We start from the raw sequence: 23856 nt of genomic DNA, 5'->3' as shown, positions 1-23856 counted from the left end.
AATGAGTGATGTTGAGCATCTTTTCATGTGTTTGTTAGCCATCTGTATGTCTTCTTTGGAGAAATGTCTGTTTAGTTCTTTGGCCCATTTTTTGATTGGGTCATTATTTTTCTGGAATTGAGCTGCAGGAGTTGCTTGTATATTTTTGAGATTAATCCTTTGTCTGTTGCTTCATTTGCTATTATTTTCTCCCAATCTGAGGGCTGTCTTTTCACCTTGCTTATAGTTTCCTTTGTTGTGCAAAAGCTTTTAAGTTTCATTAGGTCCCATTTGTTTATTTTTGCTTTTATTTCCAATATTCTGGGAGGTGGGTCATAGAGGATCTTGCTGTGATTTATGTCGGAGAGTGTTTTGCCTATGTTCTCCTCTAGGAGTTTTATAGTTTCTGGTCTTACATTTAGATCTTTAATCCATTTTGAGTTTATTTTTGTGTATGGTGTTAGAAAGTGTTCTAGTTTCATTCTTTTACAAGTGGTTGACCAGTTTTCCCAGCACCACTTGTTAAAGAGGTTGTCTTTTTTCCATTGTTATCCTTGCCTCCTTTGTCAAAGATAAGGTGTCCATAGGTTCGTGGATTTATCTCTGGGCTTTCTATTCTGTTCCATTGATCTATATTTCTGTCTTTGTGCCAGTACCAATACTGTCTTGATGACTGTGGCTTTGTAGTAGAGTCTGAAGTCAGGCAGGTTGATTCCTCCAGTTCCATTCTTCTTTCTCAAGATTACTTTGGCTATTCGAGGTTTTTTGTATTTCCATACAAATTGTGAAATTCTTTGTCTAGTTCTGTGAAAAATACCGTTGGTAGCTTGATAGGGATTGCATTGAATCTATAGATTGCTTTGGGTAGAATAGCCATTTTGACAATATTGATTCTTCCAATCCATGAACACGGTATGTTTCTCCATCTGTTTGTGTCCTCTTTGATTTCTTTCATCAGTGTTTAATAGTTTTCTATGTATAGGTCTTTTGTTTCTTTAGGTAGATATACTCCTAAGTATTTTATTCTTTTTGTTGCAATGGTGAATGGTATTGTTTCCTTAATTTCTCTTTCTGTTTTTTCATTGTTAGTATATAGGAATGCAAGGGATTTCTGTGTGTTAATTTTATATCCTGCAACTTTACTATATTCATTGATTAGCTCTAGTAATTTTCTGGTAGAGTCTTTAGGGTTTTCTATGTAGAGGATCATGTCATCTGCAAACAGTGAGAGTTTTACTTCTTCTTTTCCTATCTGGATTCCTTTACTTCTTTTTCTGCTCTGATTGCTGTGGCCAGAACTTCCAACACTATGTTGAATAGTAGTGGTGAGAGTGGGCACCCTTGTCTTGTTCCTGATTTCAGGGGAAATGCCTTCAATTTTTCACCATTGAGGGTGATGCTTGCTGTGGGTTTGTCATATATAGCTTTTATTATGTTGAGGTATGTTCCTTCTATTCCTGCTTTTTTGAGAGTTTTAATCATAAATGAGTTGTTGAATTTTGTCAAAGCTTTCTCTGCATCTATTGAGATAATCATATGGTTTTTTATCTTTCAATTTGTTTAATGTGGTGTATTGACGTTGATTGATTTCGGAAAAATAAATTGAAAAAAAAAGAATCCTTTTGCCAGATTTCCCCTGGGGGATAAGCCCACTTGGTCATGGTGTATGATTTTTTTTAATATGTTCTTGGATTCTGTTTGCTAGAATTTTGTTAAGGATTTTTGCATCTATGTTCATCAGTGATATTGGCCTGTAGTTTTCTTTTTTTGTGGCATCTTTGTCTGGTTTTGGAATTAGGGTGATGGTGGCCTCATAGAATGAGTTTGGAAGTTTACCTTTTTCTGCAATTTTCTGGAAGAGTTTGAGTAAGATAGGTGTTAGCTCTTCTCTAAATTTTTGGTAGAATTCAGCTGTGAAGCCATCTGGTCTTGGGCTTTTGTTTGCTGGAAGATTTTTGATTACAGTTTCGATTTCCTTGCTTGTGATGGCTCTGTTAAGATCTTCTATTTTTTCCTGGTTCAGTTTTGGAAAGTTATACTTTTCTAAGAATTTGTCCATTTCATCCAAGTTGTCCATTTTATTGGCATAGAGCTGCTGGTAGTAGTCTCTTATGATCCTTTGTATTTCAGTGTTGTCTGTTGTGATCTCTCCATTTTCTATTTCTAATTTTGTTAATTGGTTCTTCTCTCTTGCTTCTTAATGAGTCTTGCTAAGTTGGTTTGTCAATTTTGTTTATTTTTTCAAAAAATATCCAGCTTATTAGGCTTTGTTGATTTTTGCTATGGCTCTTTAGTTTTCTTTTGCATTTATTTCTGCCCTGATTTTTAAGATTTATTCCCTTTCTGCTAACCCTGGGGTTCTTCATTTCTTCATTCTCTAATTGCTTTAGGTGTAGAGTTAGGTTATTTATTTGGTTTTTTTCTTGTTTCTTGATGTAAGCCTGTAATGCTATGAACCTTCCCCTTAGCACTGCTTTTACAGTGTCCCATAGGTTTTGGGTTGTTGTGTTTTCATTTTCATCCATTTCTATACATATTTTGATTTCTTTTTTGATTTCTTCTATGATTTGTTGGTTATTCAGAAGTGTGTTATTTAGCCTCCATGTGTTTGAATTTTTAACAATTTTTTTTCTGTATTTTAGATCTAATCTTACTGCACTGTGGTCAGAAAAGATGACTGGAATGATTTCAATTTTTTTGAATTTTCCAAGACCAGATTTATGGCCCAGGATGTGATCTATTCTGGAGAAGGTTCCGTGTGCACTTGAGAAAAAGGTGAAGTTGATTGTTTTGGGGTGAAATGTCCTATAGATATCAAATTGGGTCTAGCTGGTCCATTGTGTCATTTAAAGTTTGTGTTTCCTTGTTAATTTTCTGTGTAGTTGATCTATCCATAGTTGTGAGTGGGGTATTAAAGTCTCCCACTATTATTGTGTAACTACTAATTTCCTCTTTCATACTCGTTAGTGTTTGCCATACATATTGCGGTGCTCCTATGTTGGGTGCATATATATTTATAATTGTTATATCTTCTTCTTGGATTGATCCTTTGATCATTATGTAGTGTCCTTCTTTGTCTCTTTTCACAGCTTTTATTTGAAAGTCTATTTTATCTGATATGAGTATTGCGACTCCTGCTTTCTTTTGGTCTCCGTTTGCATGAAATATTTTTTTCCAGCCCTTCACTTTCAGTCTGTATGTGTTTCTTGTTTTGAGGTGGGTCCTTGTAGACACAATATATTGGGGTCTTGTTTTTGTATCCATTCAGCCAATCTTTGTCTTTTGGTTGGGGCATTCAACCCATTTACATTTAAGGTAATTATTGGTAGGTGTGGTTCCATTGCCATTTACTTTGTTGTTTTGGGTTCACGTTTATACAACCTTTCTGCATTTCCTGTCTAGAGAAGATCCTTTAGCATTTGTTGAAGAGCTGGTTTGGTAGTGCTGAATTCTCTCAGCTTTTGCTTATCTGTAAAGCTTTTGAGTTCTCCTTCATATCTGAATGAGATCCTTGCTGGATACAGTAATCTAGGTTGTAGGTTATTCTCTTTCATTACTTTCAGTACGTCCTGCCATTCCCTTCTGGCCTGGAGGGTTTCTATTGATAGATCAGCTGTTATCCTTATGGGAATCCCTTTGTGTGTTATTTGTTGTTTTTCCCTTGCTGCTTTTAATATTTGTTCTTTGTGTTTGATCTTTGTTAGTTTGATTAATATGTGTCTTGGGGTGTTTCGCCTTGGGTTTATCCTGTTTGGGACTCTCTGGGTTTCTTGGACTTGAGTGGCTATTTCCTTCCCCATTTTAGGGAAGTTTTCAGCTATTAATCTCCTCGAGTATTTTCTCATGGCCTTTCTTTTTGTCTTCTTCTTCTGGAACTCCTATGATTTGAATGTTGGGGCGTTTCACAGTGTCCCAGAGGTCCCTGAGGTTGTCCTCATTTCTTTTTTGATCCTTTTTTCTTTTTTCCTCTCTGCTTCATTTATTTCCACCATTTTATCTTCTACCTCACTTATCCTATCTTCTGCCTCCGTTATTCTACTCTTGGTTCCCTCCAAGTGTTTTTGATCTCATTCATTGCATTATTCATTTTTAATTGACTCTTTTTTTTTCTTTAGGTCTTTATTAAACAATTCTTGATCTTTTCAATCTTTGTCTCCAGGCTATTTATCTGTAACTCCATTTTGTTTTCAAGATTTTGGATCATTTTTATTATCATTATTCTAAATTCTTTTTCAGGTAGATTCCCTATCTCCTCCTCTTTTGTTTGACTTGGTGGGCATTTTTCTTGTTCCTTTACCTGTTGGGTATTTCTTTGCCTTTTCATCTTGTTTAGATTGCTGTGTCTGGAGTGGACTTTCTGTATTCTGGAGGTCTGTGGTTCCTTTTTATTGTGGAGGATTTACCCAGTGGGTGGGGTTGGACGTTTGGCTTGTCAAGGTTTCCTGGTTAGGGAAGCTTGCGTCAGTGTACTGGTGCGTGGAACTTGATTTCTTCTCTTTGGAGAGCAATGGAGTGCCCAGTAATGAGTTTTGAGTTGGGTCTATGTGTTAGGTGTGACCTTGGGTAGCCTGTATGTTGACATTCAGGGCTATGTTCCTGTGTTGCTGGAGAATTTGCGTGGTATGTCTTGCTCTAAAACTTATTGGCTCTTGGGTGGTGGTTGGTTTCAGTGTAGGTATGGAGGCTTTTGGACGGTCACTTATCACTTAAAGTTCCATGTAGTCAGGAGTTTTCTGGTGTTCTCAGGTTTTGGGCTTAAGTTTCCTGCCTCTGGATTTCAGTTTTATTCTTCCTGTAGTCTCAGGACTTCTCCAACTATACAGCACTGATAATAAAACTTCTAGGTTAATGGCGAAAAGATTCTCCCCTGTTAGGGACACCCAGAGAGGTTCACAGAGTTACATGAACAGGAGAAAAGGGAGGAGGGAGATAGAGATGAGTAGGAGGAGAAAAAGGGGGACTCAAGAGGAGAGAGACAGATCTACGCAGCTGTCTGTTCCCAGAGTGTTCTCGTATCTCAGACACCTACAAGGATTCACAGAATTGGATGGGGAAGAGAAGGGGAAAAGAGGAAATAGAGGTGTTCTGAGGTAGAAAACAGAGAGTCAAGTTTGGGAGGGAATAATCTTCGGTTTTAAGATAGGGCTTCTCTTTTTTTTTTGTAAGGTTATAGTGTAGTGAAGATGAAAATGAAGAGTAGTAGAGGAGTACTAGAGGACTTTAAAAGAAATAAGAGAAAAAGAAAAATAGAAAATAGAAGAGAAAAAGGAAAGAAAAAAAAAAAGAAGAAAAAGGAGAAGAAAAAAAAAGAAAGAAAAAAAAAAAATTTTTTTTTCCCCTAATTAAAAAAATCATAAAAATCTATGAAAATGAAAGTTAAGGAGTAATGGGGGAGTAATAGGGAATTTTAAAGGAAAATAAAAGAGAAAAAATAAAAAAGAAAAATATAAAAAGAAAAAAAAATTTTTTTTTTTTTCCTTACTTAGAAAAAACAGAAAAATAAAAAAAAAAGTAAAAAATATGTCTAGGAATTTCTCTGGAGCTGTTGCGGTCAGTGTGGGTTCGGCTCAGTTTCAGATAGCTCCTCGTTCCAGCTTGCACTTCTCGATATCTACAGGGCCCTTCCGGTGAAGTCGGTGTTTTCTTCAGGGATTTTAATCTGTTGCACCAGTCCCTTCTGAAGCGGTTCCCTTTGTTTATTTGGCTTCTGTTTGCCGGTCTCTTCAGAGGCTCATTTCCGCCCTGACACAGGCGGCCGGAGGCGGACTCTTATTCAGGTAGCTAGTTCCGTTGCGCTGCTGGGAGGGGCTGACGCTGCGGGGCGGGGCTGGCGCTGCGGGGCGGGGCTGACGCTGCGGGGAGGGGCTGGCCCTGCGGGGGCGGGCTGGCGCTGCTGGAAGGGGCTGACGCTGCTTTCTCCGTCTGCGCTGCTCAGGCTCCCGGCTGTTCTATATGGAGCGCGCCCCGCGCTGCGCGAGGTTCCAGCCCTCGGGTGTTACACAAAAGCGCGGAAGGAAAAGCTGCGCCTGCTCTCTGTGCCTTCCCCGTCAGAGCGGTCCAGGCAGCCAGGGGCTTGGTGGGCGCGCTATCCCCAGGTGTGGCGCACCCACTCACTTCCGCGGACCCAGTCTCAGTTTCCGCTGGCGCCAGGCGGGTGCGCGCGCCTTCCGCCCTCCGCGTCCCCAGCCCCAGTCCCCGCCCCGCGCCGGTCAGGTGCCTGCGCCCTGTGTCTCGCCGCGACCTTCCCCTCCCCTCTGCCTCCTGCCTCCGGCGGGGCTGGGCCGGTCCGCAGCCTGCGAGCTCTTCTCGGGACTTTCCCCGTCCCTTTGTTCTGCGAACGGCCGGCAGTGTGTTCCGGCCGGTCAATTTTCTCTCTCTCCTTTGGTCTCCCACAGTTCAAGTTGGCACCTCACAGAAGCTCCCCCCGATTGTCCTCAGGGCACTCAGGCCCGGACCCTAGCCCAAGCAAGGCCGCCTAAGACTCCCTTCCCGGGACGGGTCTCCGTCCTTAGCTCTTTTGTCTCACTTTTTATCTTTTATATTTTGTCCTACCTCCTTTCGAAGACAATGGTCTGCTTTTCTGGGCGCCTGATGACCTCAGCTAGCGATCAGAAGTTGTTTTGTGAAGTTTGCTCTGCATTCGGTTATTCTTTTGATGAATTTGTAGGAGAGAAAGTGGTCTCCCGGTCCTACTCCTCCGCCATCTTGGCTCCTCCCCCTGACTGCATTTTCTAAAGCTTTTCCCTTGATCTCTCAGTTCAGTTCAGTTCAGTGACTCAGTCGTGTCCGACTCTTTGCGACCCCATGAATCACAGCACACCAGGCCTCCCTGTCCACCACCAACTCCCGGATTTTACTCAAACTCATGTCCATCGAGTCGGTGATGCCATCCAGACATCTCATCCTCTGTCGTCCCCTTCTCCTCCTGCCCCCAATCCCTCCCAGCATCAGGGTCTTTTCCAATGAGTCAGTTCTTCGCATGAGGTGGCCAAAGTACTTGGCTCTCTAGGTGACAATAAATAATGTTTCGTAAAATGATCTACAGACTTCTGCTCACCTAATGAAGAGCACAGTTCAAACCCCGAAGCTGTCACTAAGATGACTGAAAGCAATAAAGATGCAAGGCTGATATTTATACAAAAATGTCATTCAATTAAAAAGATGAAGCTCAAAAAATAAAAAGAGAGAGAGAGAATTTCTCATTTGTAGGAGCAGTGAACCACTCTGTGAGGAAAGACACGGACAGCCAGTGATCTCGGGGGCTCTGCTCATCCTCTGTGTGGGTGTGTTTATCGTACATTTCTCTTCTTCTTCTACTTTTTTTTTTTTTTTGTATATTCCTCTTCTGAAACCATGTTGCTTGTCTCCCTTTTTTCCCCTTATTTCCTGTTGAAAATGAGAGAGAAAGAGTTTCAGAACTTTTCCATAAATTCCTATGGCAGACACCGAATTGCTTCTTTGAGTTGTCTGTTGAATGAATAAAGATCAGGGTATTCTGGATCTCTCTGAAACTTTCATAAATTCACGTTTTGAATAATATATGCATTTCAGGTCCAATCCGTGCCTCATATCCGCATAGAAGAGTTTCTTTACCACAGCAGTTCTATCATCTGAATCAGGTTATTTGGGTTGCCTGGCAGAACCTGTCTGGATACTTGTTTTAACAGATGCAAACAATAGTTTGTCAAACAGGCAGGTCCTCACAGCAGTGCATTTTCTTTCAAATTAGGAAAGCTGCCATGTTCTAAGGCATTGTCTTCAGATCAGTGCATTTGTTTTGATGATGCCTTTGGCTTATCTAATGTTTACAAATACAGCAAGTAATAGATTTACAGAATTACAGAGCTGGAAGGCACGTAGCAATTATTATTTCAACCACCTCATCTTCCTGATGAGGACATGGAAGCCTGGAGAGATGAAATTATTTGCCCAAGGTGATAAAACTGGTGGATGGCAAAGAGGCTTCTCTTCTCTTGTGGTGATCATTCCTTGGTCAGGAGAATGATCAGGGAGAAATTGCACCAATCAGGTCCTTGGCTTCTCTGTGGGGAATCAGGTTTGAATGAATTAGCAATGGGAGGTGAGCCAACTTCTTTTGGCCATGCTTTCGTACAGTGGATTATATGAGGCTTGGAACAGTGATTTGGTCGAGGCTACTGTCTTTTTATTTTATATTTGATGACCAATAAAACAACAGGTCGATGATTAGATAGAATTAAAGATTTCGACAATGAGGCTATTGCCTAGCCAATTTTCACAAATCTTTTTGAATATCCCAAACTCACTTTTCTCCTCCAGGTAATCTAATAGCAGTAGAAGATAGTTGATGATATCAGCAGCTTTTATGATGTTGGCTAAACCCTTATTCCAGAAAGTGTTCTTTGACACGTTTTTAGGAAACAATATAGTAGAACAATAAAATAACCAATTTCCTGTTCTTTCTCTGAAACCGTCAGTAGGAGATGTGTTCAGGTCTTGGCATCCGTACACGGAATGCATCATGATTCAGGAAACTATGAGTGAGAGATGTTCGGGCGGCAACTCTTCAATCATCCACTAAAGATAAGAACCCTGAAACTGTCTACTTGATGAAATTGAGGAGGTACTTGTGCAGTAAACATTCCACCTGAAATAATTGGTAGCAAATGCCCCAAACTGTACTCTTATCTTCTGAAATATCTATATAGTTTAAACATCAGCCTTAAAAGTCTTGATTAATACTCAGCTTGGTTTCTTCAATAAACAGATGCAATGGGTATGGATTACTGGATAGCACTTGAGTGCAAATAAATATTATATTTCTTTATATTTAAAAAATCAATTTATCTGACATTTGTCCTCTAGCCTTGAAGCTTGGTGAGAAGGACAGTCTTCATCATTCTTTGGGGTACCCTTTCTTTAGGGTCGTACAGGGCCTTAGAGACATGTGGGGGACCCTCAGAGAGATCCCTCAGCCTGGTAGCTTTCTGATCACCAGGAAGCTGCTGGATTCTCGCTTCCACGGGTTCAAGATGAAGACCTGGGGCTTTCCCAGATGTGGGTCTCACTTGTGTCTCCTCTTCCAGCCTGGTGTTTTTCTCCAGGTCAACGCCTTTCCTTGGTGGGTTCAGTCCCTCTGTGCCAACCTAGACTTTTGAAGCAAAGACCGTAGTCCCATTATGGACATTCCCAGGGGAGGTCCAGCCGCCTTGGACACCCCAGTCTCTATTCATATGTATGATCCTCTTTTTTCCTATTCCCTAAGTAGCAGTAGTTCCTGTCCTGACGTGGGACTCACCCCTCTGGCATTCAGATCCCTTTGCCTCTCAGACAGCCCAGGATAAATGCAGTGTCCCTTATCTCATGCGGGTGGGAAAAATCAGACTTCCAGGCTTAGCTCTCTTGTTGGGATGTGGTAGAAAAGCACCTTTCCTTATCAGGAGGTGGTCTATGGGGAAATAGACAATTGCTCTAGAGGTTATCCTGTGCTATAAATCATCATGTGATCTAGACACCAAACAAGTTTCCCCATCTGAAAACAGAGAGATGACATTTCATGCTTTCTCACTGCATGGCCAGCCTTCAGAGAAGCAGCTTCTCTTGTCTAGGATTTGCTGCTAAGTGACCATCTTCAGTGGTCTGTTGGGTGCACAGTTTATGGTTTTAATTGTAAATCCATCTAGTTTTTCAAGAGGATGCTGGCTCTGTTGAAGGAGCAGGAATTACAGCCACTGTTAGTGATACTGGCTAAAGACAGGACCTCGGAGTCTCAAGTGCTACCCTCAAACCTGAAATATACAAAGGTCTTTGGAAGCCAACAGCCCTGGGTCACTGGAAGGCGTGATGGTCACTTTGTCCCACCTGTTGGAATCACTTACTTGGAAGCAAGAGTCCAGGGTTAAAGGCTTCCTTGTGAATTCTTACTGTAATTACATCTCAATTAATGCAGAGTACAAATCGTTACATCTTCATTTTGCTTTTTCATCAATAGAGTGGATGAAATATTAATACTTGGACTTTTACTTTCAGACAGTAAAACTAATAGACCAAGAATGCTAATGGGCCAGGGAAGCAAAAACTAACTTTGGCAATGTTTTCCTTGATCTTTCTTATCACCCAGGGCAGGTGATTTTTAGTCAAAGTAAGTCATAAAGAAATATCTCTGATGATTTAATATTCAAGAATTTTGCTTTTTTTAGGGAGCTCAGCTCAATGCTCTGTAATGACCTGGAGGGATGGGATGGGGAGTGGGAAGAAGGCTCAAGAGGGAGGGGATAAATGTATATTTATGGCTGATTCATGTTGTTGTACATCATAAACTAACACAGCATTGTAAAGCAATTATCCTCCAATTAAAACAATTAAAAAGAAAAAGGAAAGATGCACCCAACCCGACGATATAAACAAACCTAGAATCTATTGATTCATGGAGAGGGGCTTGCTGGAAAATGTCAAGTGAGCTATATAGTAATTAGAATATAGAATGGGAATGCAGAAAAAGGAAATATTTTGCTTTTTGGAAAACAGTCTTATGTTTCATTCAGAGGCTAGTTATACCTAGAAAGTCACAGTCTCTGGATTTAGTATCTTATCCATCTATCTGTTTCCAGGAAGATTCCATTTCATTCTAAGTCCCATTGTTCGGCATGATTGTCCCGTTGTTGGCATCCCCCAATGCTGGGTATTGACGATGCTCACATTCTGGAAGTCTCCTTCAGGTACTCATTCTAGGACGGGAAGCGTGCTTCACCTCAGGCACCAGGCATGAGCTCTTTTAAGCTGCCTCTCTTCCAAAAGCCCACTGTTCCAGACTCAGTCCATTTCCCTTCTTGAGCAGATTTGGAAAACAGCTGGCCATCAGTCCAAAGGGCATCATCCTCGATGAGTCCCAAGAGATATTTAGTCTTTAGCCTTCTTTCTTGTGGTTTAGCCATTCCAAAGCCTTTAACTATTTACATACAACAATGGTGTATGTAATCCTTCATGCCCTGTTCTTCTTTAAGCCAGCTCTCTGGCTTGTGTGTATAATTCTGTAACACACACCACTTACTGTAATACCGGAAACTTACGACAAGCTATGTGAACATTTCGTTACCACTAAATGAGCTTATTCTCACCCGACTCTGCCCTTCCTCAAGCTCACCGTGTTGCTGGTCCTTGCTGGGCCAGACTGTGGACCAGCTTCGCAGAACTAAAGGCAGTGCAGGCGAGTGGGAAACCACAGAGCCAGGGCTAGGAGATCTGAGTTCCAGTCTTAGTTTTCCTTACGGCCAGGATGCTGGGGAACTGGTGTTTATTAAGCAGGTTTTTTTTTTTTTACGTAAAATTTTTTCTTTTAAAATATTTATTTGACTGTTTCTGGGTCTTACTTAGTTTTAGCATGCCAGCTCTTGGTTGCAGCATGTGGGATCTAAGTTCCCTGACCAGGAATTGAACCTGGGACCCCTGTATTGGGAGCATGGAGTCTTAGCCACTGGACCATGGAAGTATTTTTTCCCCCAAGCAGGTACTTTGAATCCTGATAATAATGATATGAGGTTGAACCATTAGCATCAAATTTTTTTTTTGTATAATTAAAAACTCCATCCTGAGTTGTTGTTGGATTTCATTTAAAAGACATGGTTATCTTTTCCCATTCCCATTATCTCTTCAATTTGTTTAAAAAGATACATGGACTTCTGTAGAATTAATGCAGCAAAATATAATCGTTCTTAAACTTTTTGTTATTTATTTACTTTTTCTTTTTAAAGCCTACAGCACTCAGTATTCCCAGGTGTTCTCCCATCTAAGCACTCACCAGACCTGACCCTGCTTAGCTTCCAAGACCAGTGGAAATCAGGTACATTCAGGGTGCTATGGCCATAGACTTAAAATAATTTTAGAGTTTATTAAATCAGAAATCTGTTCATTTGAAAAGGAGAGGGAAGGGATATTTATTTTAAAAATAACATCTGCAGTGCGTGCTTGTGCCACTCAGTCGCGTCCGACTCTTTGCGACCCCATGGACTGTAGCCCACCAGGCTCCTCTCTCCATGGGATTCTCCAGGCAAGAATACTGGAGTGGGTTGCCATGTCCTTTTCCAGGGGGTCTTCCCAACCTAGAGGTCAAACCCACGTTTCCTGTGTCTCCTGCAGTGCAGGCAGTTTCTTTACCACTGAGCTACCTGGGAAGCCCTAACATCTGCAGTAAAACTGCCCAAATGGCATCTAATGCATGGTCCACCTCCCCTCTGACAGGAGGGGATTGGAAAGATGTCCTGGGGGACTGTGTGCTAAGCCAGGAAGGCTCTGTCTTGGCTCCAAGTTCCTGAATTCTACCTGTCGTTGGACAAGAGGCCACTTAAAAATAAAGATGGGCCAGCATGGTGCTGTAGGTCTCAAGGGAAAGATGGTGCTAGTTATAGTCAAATGGATGAGACAAGGGGTCACAGGTGCTTGGTAAGGTCAAGGTGAACCCAGGGTCCAAGCCAGATGGTGTCCTTCCAGTCCCATTGTTCCCAGCCCTGACCCCACACTGGAAGCAGTTTGTGAACTTTGAAACCTACTGATGCTCAGCCCTGAGCCAAAGGATTCTGATTTAATTGGCCTACAGTGTGACCTAGAGTGCATAAGTGTTCAACCAGGTGATTCTAAGCCTCAGAAAGGGATGAAAACCGCTGATTCCTAATTCAATGTTTTCAGAATTTAATTTGCATACGAGTCACCTGAAGCTCTCATACATTATGAACGTTCCCATCCAGTGGCCCAGGATTGGACCTGAGATCTCCATTTCCAATAAACTACCAGGCAATGTTGATGTTTTTGATCCATGGGGCACACTCAGAGTAGCAAGTTTTAAGAGGCTTCACCCTCCTTGGCTGTTAATGGTAGAAAGTCTTCAGTTGAGATCATTCTGTTCTTTCTCATGCATTCTCTTTAGGCTGTGTCTGTCTGGAAATGAAGTGTGCAATTTGTGGTCAAAACCATGGTTAAAGGGATGGCTAAGGATGAATAGTTCCGTTCAGTTCAGTCACTCAGTTGTGTTTGACCCTTTGCGACCCCATGGACTGGAGCATGCCAGGCTTCCTTGTCCATCACCAACTCCCAGAGCTTGCTCAAACTCATGTCCATTGAGTCAGTCATGCCATCCAACCATCTCGTCCTCTGTCTTCCCCTTCTCCTCCTGCCTTCAATCTTTCCCAGCACCAGGGTCTTTTCCATTGAGTCAGTTCTTCACATCAGGTGGCCAAAGTACTGTAATTTCAGCTTCAGCATCAGTCCTTCCAATGAATAGTCAGGACTGATTTCCTTTAGGATGGACTGGTTGGATCTCCTTGCAGTCCAAGGGGCTCTGAAGAGTGTTCTTCAACAACACAGTTCAAAAGCATCAATTCTTTGGTGCTCAGCTTTCTTTATAGTCCAACTCTCACATCCATACATGAATACTGGAAAAACCATAGCTTTGACTAGATGGACCTTTGTCAGCAAAGTATTGTCCCTGCTTTTTAATATGATGTCTAGGTTGGACATAGATTTTCTTCCAAGGAGCAAGAGTCTTTTAATTTCATGGCTGCAGTCACCATCTGCAGCGATTTTGGAGCCCAGAAAATAAAGTCTGTCACTGTTTGAATTGTTTCCTCATCTACTTGCCATGAAGTGATGGGACTGGATGCCATGATCTTCATTTTTTGAATGTTGAGTTTTAAGCCAGGTTTTTCACTCTCCTCTTTCATCAAGAGGCTCTTTAGTTCCTCTTTGCTTTCTGCCATAAAGGTGGTGTCATCTACATGTAAGAAATTCAGGTTCTGAGTAGGCTTCTGTTTCCTCAGGAAAACTGAATTGCCTGATGATTTTCTAACATTTCCCTTCAAAGTCTCATCCAGCCTAAAACCTCATTCTCTGTCCACCAACTTTTGTCTAAGACGAGAAGCAGTGCTATAAGTCTATGGCCTTAAACTCACTGCGACTGGAAAACCTTCTTGCTTTAGCTTTTGATATTCTGGATTCTCTCTTGATCCAGAATTGGAGGGCAAGTGGTGTGACAGCCAAAGAGCCCCGTCTGTGTCACAGTCTGACCTCTGGAAGTTCTTGAGTTACTTTGAGGTTTATAGAGCTGACTCCCAAGGACACAGACCAAGCAATTTCTAAGTGGTAGTTAATACAAGGTACTTTTATTTCTAGATTGTTTGGATTAGCCAAATAGATACATGCAAAATGTATGCAAAGCTAATATCCAAAGTTTTAAATACACAGATGTAGAGAACAGACTCGTGGACACGGCAGGGGAAGGAGAAGGTGGGACGAGTTGAGAGCAGCATTGAAACATATACATTTCTGTGTATAAAATAGCTAGTGGGAAGTCCACTAGCGCAGGGCGTCCAATCCCGTGTTCTGTGATGACCTAGAGGGCTGAGATGGGAGGGAGGGAATCTATGTATACTTAGACCTGTTGCAAAGAGCCAACTCATTGGGAAGGACCCTGAGGCTGGGAAAGACGGAGGGCGGGAGAAGGGGCAGACAGGAGGTGAGATGGTTGGATGGTATCATTGACTTAATGGGCCTGAGTTTGAGCAAACTCTGGGAGAGAGTGAAGCACAGGGAAGCCTGGGGTCTCGATGAGTCGGAGATGACTGAGCAACTGAACAACAACCAATTCACATTGTCGTACGGCAGAAACCAACGCAACGTTGCAAAGCAATTATCCTCCAAGTAAAAATAAATTAAAAATAAATACGAAGTAGTGGCAATTTTCATAACCTGCCAACTCTGGGTTGTTGCGATCAGTGTTTCTTTTAGGAATGTGGGCTTAAAGAAGCTCATAGCCGAGGTTGGATGGAGAAGCCAGGAGACCCTTTGGGGGCACTGGCTTGGGGGGGATGCTGGCTAAGGGTGAAGGAGGAAAGCGGACACGCACGCGTTCTCCTCGGGGACAGTGCCAGCACCAACTTCTTTAAAATGACTTCTAAAGTCTCAGCCTCCCTCCAGCCCAGGCCAAAAGGCCACCTCTTTCTCTGTCTTCCTCTAAACTTAGCTGGCACTTTATCTCCGCTGTGCTTCTGGCACGGATCACTTTTCTCATCTCTTAATCCTCTATAAATATTCATAGGCTATAAGAAACGATCCCAGGAAGCTGGCTCCCTGGTTGCATAGCTGATGCTTCTGGATAAGTAAATCATGCCCACCCCTTGAGCATGGAGTATGGATTAGGTGACGCTGGGGACGATAGCAGAATGAAAAGAGCAGGAGTTGGTATCTGTTCCCAGGCTCAGCGGCCCACACACCCCCTCTCACTGTACCCACGATGGTCTGCGGTGATGCTCTCTCGCCCACCACTCTAAGGATGGCACCTGCTGGGGCTGGGCGTGGGGGTGGCAGTGAGTCAAGAGTCCCTCTCCGGGAAGCTGACTCTGCCTCTTGTTTGAGATTTGTGAGGAGAGGCACTTCAAGCAGTGTCCAATTAGCCGGTCATTAATTCTTGCTCAAGCAGTAAGCAAAGAATACAGCCGGATGATGTCATAACTCTTCGGGTCCAAACAACTTAATGAGTATTTATGTCCTAATGACTTGGCAACCATGTGCAAAAGTAATGTGCATACATTGAGAGAAGTCTTAACTTTGCACTTTATCCTCAAATAACCACACTGACTAATGGGTGCGTTCGCCTGTCGGACACCGTGTGATTTCTCAAATCTTAGAATTAGACTGGATGCTGTCAACTGTATTCCCTGTTCCTCATTGGTTGGTTGGATGGATTGGAGGTACACGGCAGCCTCCAGAAGTCCAGCTTCCTGGGAATGTGGAGCGCACGGAAGGGATTGTAGCATCTCATGCTGAAACTGAATTTTACCTGGAGGTAGAGGTTCCCATGGGGTCTGAGGGATTCACCATGCCTTCTAGGATTGTCAAAGATCCTATGGGCTCTCCTCTTTGTTCACTGCCTTGTCCAGGGCACGTCTGCACATAGTTTGAGAATAGGGGCTATAACTAAAGATTCTGAGAATGACCTCAGAGGGAATAGAGTATCTTAACTGAACAGTGTTTGAAGACCGAGTGCCTTGAGTGTACTGTAGCCACAGTGCAGCAGGGAGTGTTCAGATCAGTCTGGAACAGAGAGGATGCTATCATGTCATCCTAGCAGAGAGTCCTAAAGTGTGTGTGTGTGCTTCGCTTCAGTCGTGTCCGACTCTTTGTGACCCTATTGACCATAACCCACCAGGATCCTCTGTCCATGCGATTCTCCAGGCAAGAATACTGGAGGGGGTTGCCATGCCCTCCTCCAAAGGATCTTCCCAACACAGGGATTGAACCCACATCTCTTACTGTCTCCTGCATTGGCAGATGGGTTCTTTCACCACTAGAGTCACCTGGGAAACCCCATTTTGGGCACCATGGACTGATTTAATGGAAGAGAATTTTTACATAGACACAGGTTAGGGCTTGGTTTCGGGATGATTCAAATACATTGCATTTATTTTCACTTTATTTCTATTATTATTGCATCAAGTCAACCTCAAACCATCAGGCATTAGATCCTGGAGGTGGGGGACCCCTGTCCTAAAGTAAAATGTGATTCCTTCTCGTAAATAAATAGCTCAGTGGAGAAGACATTTTCCCCCTCATTCCGCATGCACTGGTTCCGAGCACCTGGAATATGTCAGCGGACAAAATAGATAAAGCTTCTGTCCTCGTGAAACTTACATTCTGTCCTCCTTATCTCAATGCCTAGAAGAATGTGGAGCATCACAGCCCTGGAATTCTTTTGTCAGGCAACATGAGAAAGTCATAAAAGGGCTTTTATCTCCTCTGAAGTTCTATTTAATGATTTATTTTCAAAGATTAGGATTCTGCAGAAAACAAGCATACTTAAGATATTTAGAACCTTATCAGTGACTGAACTAGAGGGAATTATCCTATATTAATGAAAATCAATGATCTATGAATAGGATATTAATGAAGACTGATGATCTATGAATGCCGTGTGGGCGAGGAAGCAGTTCTTGCTAATAGGCTGATTATTCTCAGACTGTTGATACAAAACTGAATCGGAATGATGGTCTGGTAAGTCACCCTCATCTTTGTTTATTCTCAGGAAGTGTTTAATGGCACGTGCTTTGGAATATGGGTTATCTGATCGTGTTCTTTAATTTTCTTTATGGCATCTAAGAAATAGCACATGGATTTTTCTATTCTATCTTGCAACCTCAGATAGCAGTATTCACTGCCTAACATCAGATGAGAAGGAAGAGAAATGCTTCATTTTGTCTAAATCATGAGAGCCATTTCGGGACTGGCTGTAGTGGGAAAGGAGTCACCCAGTACCTTTGTGGGAGAAGCTGGAGCTTTTACATCATATTCTGACTGAGTCAGCTTTCGCCCAGCCCATCCCCCCAATCAAAAATAAATTAATGAATAAATCACTGCAGTAAACATCTTGTGAGATTTAATTTAAGACCCGATCGTGGCACCAAAAGTCCCCTAAGCACCATTTTCTGGACTTTGCACTAAAACAAGTTAGCATGAAATGTGGCCTCTATATAAGATGAAAAATAAAAATGATTTTCCCCGCATCAAGGGTTATATATCCATGAGTATAAACCACATCGTCCATAATCCACAACTTAAAAATAACCATTGCCTAAGATTTTTATTTATAGCCTGCTAGTCTTCATAGTTTTATATGTCTATGTACATAATTTAATAAGTAATTTGGTTTACATCCCCCATGTAATCTCTGTCTTTTCATTTATATCTTGCACATTTCTCCAGGTCGCTAAATATTTTTTCTAAAACATAGTTTTGACTGCTGTATTTCAGAGTGTAAGTAAGTATTAGTTGCTTAGTTGGCCCGACTCTTTGTGACCCCATGGACTGCAGCCCACCAGGCTTCTATGTCCTTGAGATTTTCCAGGCAAGGATGCTGGAGTGGGTTGCCATTTCCTTCTCCAGGGGATCTTCCCAACCCAGGGATTGAACCTGGGTCATCTCAGAGTGTAGAGAGACACAATTTATTTAATTCATCCCACTTATGAACATCTAACTTGTTTTTAATCCTATAAAGTAAGTTTAATGAAATTATCAAAGATTTTAAATTTAGCTATCATAAGGCATTTATTAAAACATGAAAGTTGATATTAACTGAAATTTACTAGTTCTTTTCTTCGCTTATTCATCACATGTTTATTGGGCATTTACTATCTACAAAAGGGAATGCTGTCCTCTGTGAGAGGCACAAAGGGAGTTTACATTTTGAGCCCCAACTTTACACAGTTTGCATGGAGTTGAGGCATTTACGTGAAGAAGGGGCTGGGCTGTTTGGGCTAAGCTGCGTAGGGACAGCTGCGTAGGGACAGCCACTTTTCAGCCGGGCACTAAGTGACCTGGTCACACTGAACTGTCAACAGCATGTGCAGAAAACAGCGATGCTTGCAGAAGAATTCCTCCTGTCATGAATTTGGTTTAGGATAGGAAAATAGAGAGAGAGAAAGGAAAGGCAGTTTATCATAGGGCCTGGAAATTAGGAAAATTATTTTAAGAGAACATGCATATTTTCAAATAATCCCTACTGAGAACAGATGCTGAAGCCTGGGAGATGTATTCTGACTCTAGCTCATCTGTTAGGGTATTTGGCCTGTAGCACCCTTGACATCACTGGAAACTAGTTGACGTTGAAATATGGTGCTGGGTCTCAAGTCAGGAGAGCTGATCTCTGCAATTTCCTTTTCTGCTTATTAATTAGGAGTCCTACACTGGCTGATTTATCTCCCGAGCTTCAAGCTGCCCCATTGGTCAAGCTGGATTTGGGGACAACTCAAATTTAAAAAAAAAATACAGCAGCAGATGGAATAAACTGCATAATATCACAAAACTTGGAAGACTTAGTATTGTGGATAAAAACTCTAAAGTAAGAAAACCACATACTTTTTGGGGGAATGTATTATGGACTTTTATTATTATTATTTTTTAATTTTTATATGTTTTAAAGGTTACTTTCCATTTAGCTATTTCAGAATTTTAGCTGTTTTCCCCATATTGTACAATATATCCTTGAGCCTGTCTTACACCCAGTAATTTGTACCTCTCACACCCTGCCCTGTATCACACCTTCCTCCTCACCACTGGTAACCACTGGTAACCACTGGTAACCGCTGGTAACCACTGGTTCGTCCTCTGTATCTGTGAGTCTGCTTCTTTTTTGTTATCATCAGTAGTTCAGTGTATTTTTTAGATTCTGCATATAAGTGATATCATACAGTATTTGTCTTTCTCTAACTTATTTCACTTAGCATAATGCCCTTGAAGTCCATCCATGTTGCCGCGAATGACAAAATCCCATTCCTCTTAATGGCTGAGTAATATTCCATTGTATATATATATGTACCACATCTTCTTTATCGGTTCATCTGTCGATGAACACTTAGGTTGCTTCCATGTATTGGCAATTGCAAATAATGCTGCTGTGAACATTGAGGTGCATGTGTCTTTTTGAATTAGTAGAAAATCACCTGTTTTAAAATGAATCCATTTACAGGGTTATTTCAGAAGCCCCCAAATTCTTTGTGAGAATGAATGAAAGAGGGAGAGAGGAAAGGAGGAAAGGAGGAAAAAAGAAGAAAGAGAGGAAGAGAGAAAGTGTTGGAACTAAGAGATGTTAGTGAAGCCTCACTTGGATGGGTGTGGGGGTTGAAGGTCTTCGTGTGACTCTGGACTGGAAGGCATGCAGGTCAGTGAGAACACCATTACACCATTTCCTGGAGATTGTGTTACTGCCTTCTCTGGCTAAGGATACCCACTAATGATCCAGCGAGTAAGCCTTTGAGAACTATCAATGGATCCTCTCTGCTTGGTTGAAAGAGAACCTGCTCTAGTCTCCTGAGCAGTTATTTCTGAACTTTTTCTCCCTTTAATTCTTTTCTCCAGTGGGATGTTAAATCAGGTCTGATCCCAGAGGCTAGGGTGATCAACTCACCCCCGTTTGCTCAGAACTTTTCCCATTATAGGCTTCCCTGGTGGCTCAGTTGGTAAAGAATCCACCTGCAATGTGGGAGACCTGGGTTCGATCCCTGGGTTGGGAAGATCCCCTAGAGAAGGGAAAGGCTACCCACTCCAGTATTCTGGCCTGGAGAATTCCATGGACTGTACAGTCCATAGGGTCGCAAAGGGTCAGACATGCCTGAGCGACTTTCACTTTACTTCACTTTCCCGTTTTAGCTCTGAAAGCCCTATGTCCTAGGAACACTCTCGGTCACAGATACACTGCTGTCCTGCCAAAAGCTGCATTGAGGGTTTGGATACTGTGATCAACGAATCAGAGGAAAATGGCTTCCTGTTTGAATGCAAAATTTCCAGAATGAAAGGCCTTATTTGTACTCTCTGAAATATGCAGAGATAACCTTGTGGGAACCAGAGGCATCAGAGATTTGCTGAAGGTCACGCAGTTCAGGCGTGGTGGGGTCCAACTCAACTTTGATTTCCAGTTTTGAGTCAAAGCTGTTTTCATTCCCAGCTACTCTTTGTTTGCCTATATGGGATATGGGCTTCCCTGGTGGCTCAGATGGTAAAGAATCTGCCTGCAATGTGAGAGACCCAGGTTCAGTCCCTGGGCTGGGATGATCCCCTGGAGTAGGAAATGGCAACTCACTCCAACATTCTTGTCTGGAGAATCCCATGGACAGAGGAGCCTGGCGTGATAACAGTTCTGACTCCGCAGAGTCGGAGACAACTGAGCAACTAACACACACACATAGGGAATATAAACTTAGTTTCAATTGATGAAGACAGTTAGACATAGAAGCATAAGAAAAATTAAACTCTGGGTCTGTACCAGGATGGTAGGATTATTAAAGAGAAGAAGCTCCCATGCAAATGCAATGTTAAACTACTTCCTTATGCACAAGATAAGATTATCTTATTTGATGAATATTCTATGGTGTATTGCTCCTGCCAGAATGTGGTATATAAGGTAGCAGTTGATAAAATCAACTCTGAGATGTTTTTTAAGGTCCAGTTTAGAGAAAAATAAATTATGCTTTACGAGTCAGCGTTCATTCAGACTGCAAACATTTGATATGTTTTTCATTTCTATCCAAAACCATGGATAGCTATAAATCCTCAGAAATTGATAAAGATGCTGGAAACTTTGGAAGAAAGATCCAATTTCCTTCAGAAAAGTGGATAGAAGTCCTTTCACATTACAGGTCAACTGCATATTTGTAGCTTTTATTAGCATTTCTAAGTCAGAGCAGAGTGATTCTGGGTGGCTGCAGGAACGGTGCAGCCCCAGTTGGAGTTTTATCATCACCGGGTGATGTATTACCGAGTCTGGCAATGAGGCTTTCAAGAGACTTCTTATTTCTCTTAAGTCCCTATAGAAATAATACCACTCGGTTTCATCCAGAGTAGCTAAAAACTTCCCTAATGGTGAAATCTCTGGGTAGGTCCAAAAAGGCTCTCTAGGTATTGTGCCATGCAGACATTTTCTGAATTAAAATGTCCTTTAGCAAGTGTTTACTTGTATATCAATTATTTATCTTTTATTGAGACACAGTTGACCTACAAATTTGTGTCAGTTTCAGTTGTACAACATAGTGATTCAGTATTTTTGCAGATTATACCCCATTTTAGATGACTGGAAGATATTGGGTGTAACTCCCCGCGCTGTACAGTAAATCCTTGAGGCTCAATCTGTTGCACGTGTAGTAACTGGTGTGTATGAATCCCATGCTTTTAGTTTGTCCCTCCAGTCCCCCTCTAGTAGCCACAAGCTTGTGTGTCTGTGAGTTCATTTCTGTTTTGCACAAGTGTTCATTTGCACTATTTTTACATTCTGCATGGAAGCGCAGGGGCATGGGTTTGATCCCTGGTTGGGGAGCTAGATCCTACATGCCACAGCTAAGACCTGGTCCAGGCAAATAAATAAGTATTTTTAAAAAGAAAAGAAAAAACCAAACTTTGACATCTCCGAAGTTCATCATCTGAGAAGGGCAATAATCCAACTCATAATTATTGAAAAGACGCAAGCAACTGAATGTTGTAATGCATTAAAAAAGTTAATTATGTTTTCGGTTAGTAAACCCTTCCAAGTTAGATTCTTTTTTTTTTTTCACCCTTGAACCCAAAATAACTGTAAGCTCACAATGGAATGTGTTAATAGCTGAGGCTGTGTATCTCAAAATAGTGAGAGTCCCATCTTTTCAGTTTAGATAAGCAACATCTGCTCTGTGGTGTTTGTCTTTTGGTCTAAAAAAATACTGTACTTTCAACATCAATTTTAGCAGGTTTGGGTTGAAAATAACCTCGCCCAATAAACAGAAGTAACTGACAATAAAATTAGCATGACTTTGTCAATTGGTCCAATCTATGCAACTGATGGATCTGTTTCTATCACTTTGGCAAATCCCTTATTTATTAGTTCTATCCATTTATAGCGCACAGATGTCTAATTCATTCATTCAGAATCTTTCAAGTCCTGATTGTTCAATGTTTACTTGAAGTTTTGGCTTTGGTTAATAAATCATTTCTTGACCTCCGACAGTTTATTTAAAAAACAAAACAAAACCTTTCTTTCCTCCCAAAGAGTGCTCTCCCAAACTATCAGATGAAACCATAACAGACTGCAATCCCTGATCGCAATAAATGAGGAATTTTTAATTGTAGCCCAGGTTCAAAATCACAGTGTTCAACCCCTGCCTCATGATCCTAACCCTCAGTCAAGGATAAGAACCACTGAATCCTAATTCAGTGCTTTCCAAGTTTAATTTGCGTGAGTCACCTGAAGCTCTCATGAATGTACGCTCTCATCCTGTGGTCCAGGACTGAACCTGAAATTTGCATCTTCAATAAACTACAGGTGATGTTGGCGCTTTCAGTCCATGGAGCACACTCATGAAGTAACTGGCTTTAAGTGGCTTCGGCCTTCTTAGCTGTTAATGATACCCTGGTCCTCAAGATTCTTCACTCATGATCTTTTCTGTTCTCTTTCCTGCAATTTCCCAAGTTCCTGGATTTTTGAGCTCTAGAATAAACATGAGACTCTTCCATTTTCAGATACCAAAGAGATTTGCATTCAGGAGGGACTAACCTGGCTTGCGGTTCTCTCTGTTTTTTTCTTTTTTTTCTCCCCAGCCACGCCTCTGAGCTCACTTAAACCCCCGAGAGTGGACACGGCTCCAGTGGTTCCACCTCCCTATCAAAGGAGAGATTCAGACAGATACTGTGGGCTCTGTGCGGCCTGGTTCAACAACCCGCTGATGGCTCAGCAGCACTATGATGGCAAGAAGCACAAAAAGAACGCGGCACGGGTCGCTCTGTTGGAGCAGCTGGGGACGACGCTGGACATGGGCGAACTAAGAGGTAAGGGAGACTTCTGATTTCTGCCGCGGAACTGGGCTTTCTGAGAAAGGATGGTGTTTTCACAAATTAGGATGATTCTTCTTATTGCTTTGCTTACTAAGGACAATTCTAGGCTTCTCCAAAAGGAATAGAAGGAAACGGAAATGGACATGAAATGACATTTTGCCATCTCCTTTCTTTCAAAGTATTTAGGGTTGTCAGATTTTGATTGACTGTGTTTCAGATCAGAGCGACCCATCCATGAACCAGAGTTTTTCTTTCTGCTTTATCTTTAAGCACCTTATCAAACGAATGCTTTTGTACATGAGTTGTAAGAGAGCAGATGCAACAAAGGCCAAATGCCATTATCTTCGTTTTAAATTTTTGTGCTTTTATGAAGTCAGCTGAAATAAAGCAGCCTGTTGACTCTATTTCATGGCTTAAAGTAAGCCCGAGACCTCTGCATGCATATTAGGAAGTTGAGGTAAGACAGTGCTGTGGACCAGTGTGGAATCAATACTTGGCTCCTTCCATTCCCCTGCCTGACACGTATTTTCTGTTGCTCGGAAACCACGGAGCATCAGAAGTCCA

General features: G+C 41.9%; 1 protein-coding gene across 3 annotated transcripts in view; it reads left to right on the top strand.

The window, feature by feature from the left end:
• ZMAT4 (zinc finger matrin-type 4) overlaps positions 1-23856 on the top strand; it is a 369144-nt gene that overhangs the window by 214607 nt on the left and 130681 nt on the right. For all 3 annotated transcript variants that reach the window (XM_043454315.1, XM_043454317.1, XM_043454316.1), the window contains exon 5: positions 23059-23286. In XM_043454315.1, coding sequence (XP_043310250.1) covers positions 23059-23286 — 228 coding nt within the window. The remainder of the gene's footprint in view (positions 1-23058; positions 23287-23856) is intronic.

The sequence above is a fragment of the Cervus canadensis genome, chromosome 31, assembly GCF_019320065.1.
Source record: "Cervus canadensis isolate Bull #8, Minnesota chromosome 31, ASM1932006v1, whole genome shotgun sequence".
Lineage (NCBI taxonomy): Eukaryota > Metazoa > Chordata > Mammalia > Artiodactyla > Cervidae > Cervus > Cervus canadensis.
Note: the sequence above shows the minus strand (reverse complement) of the source record. Positions and strands in the feature narration are given on the sequence as shown.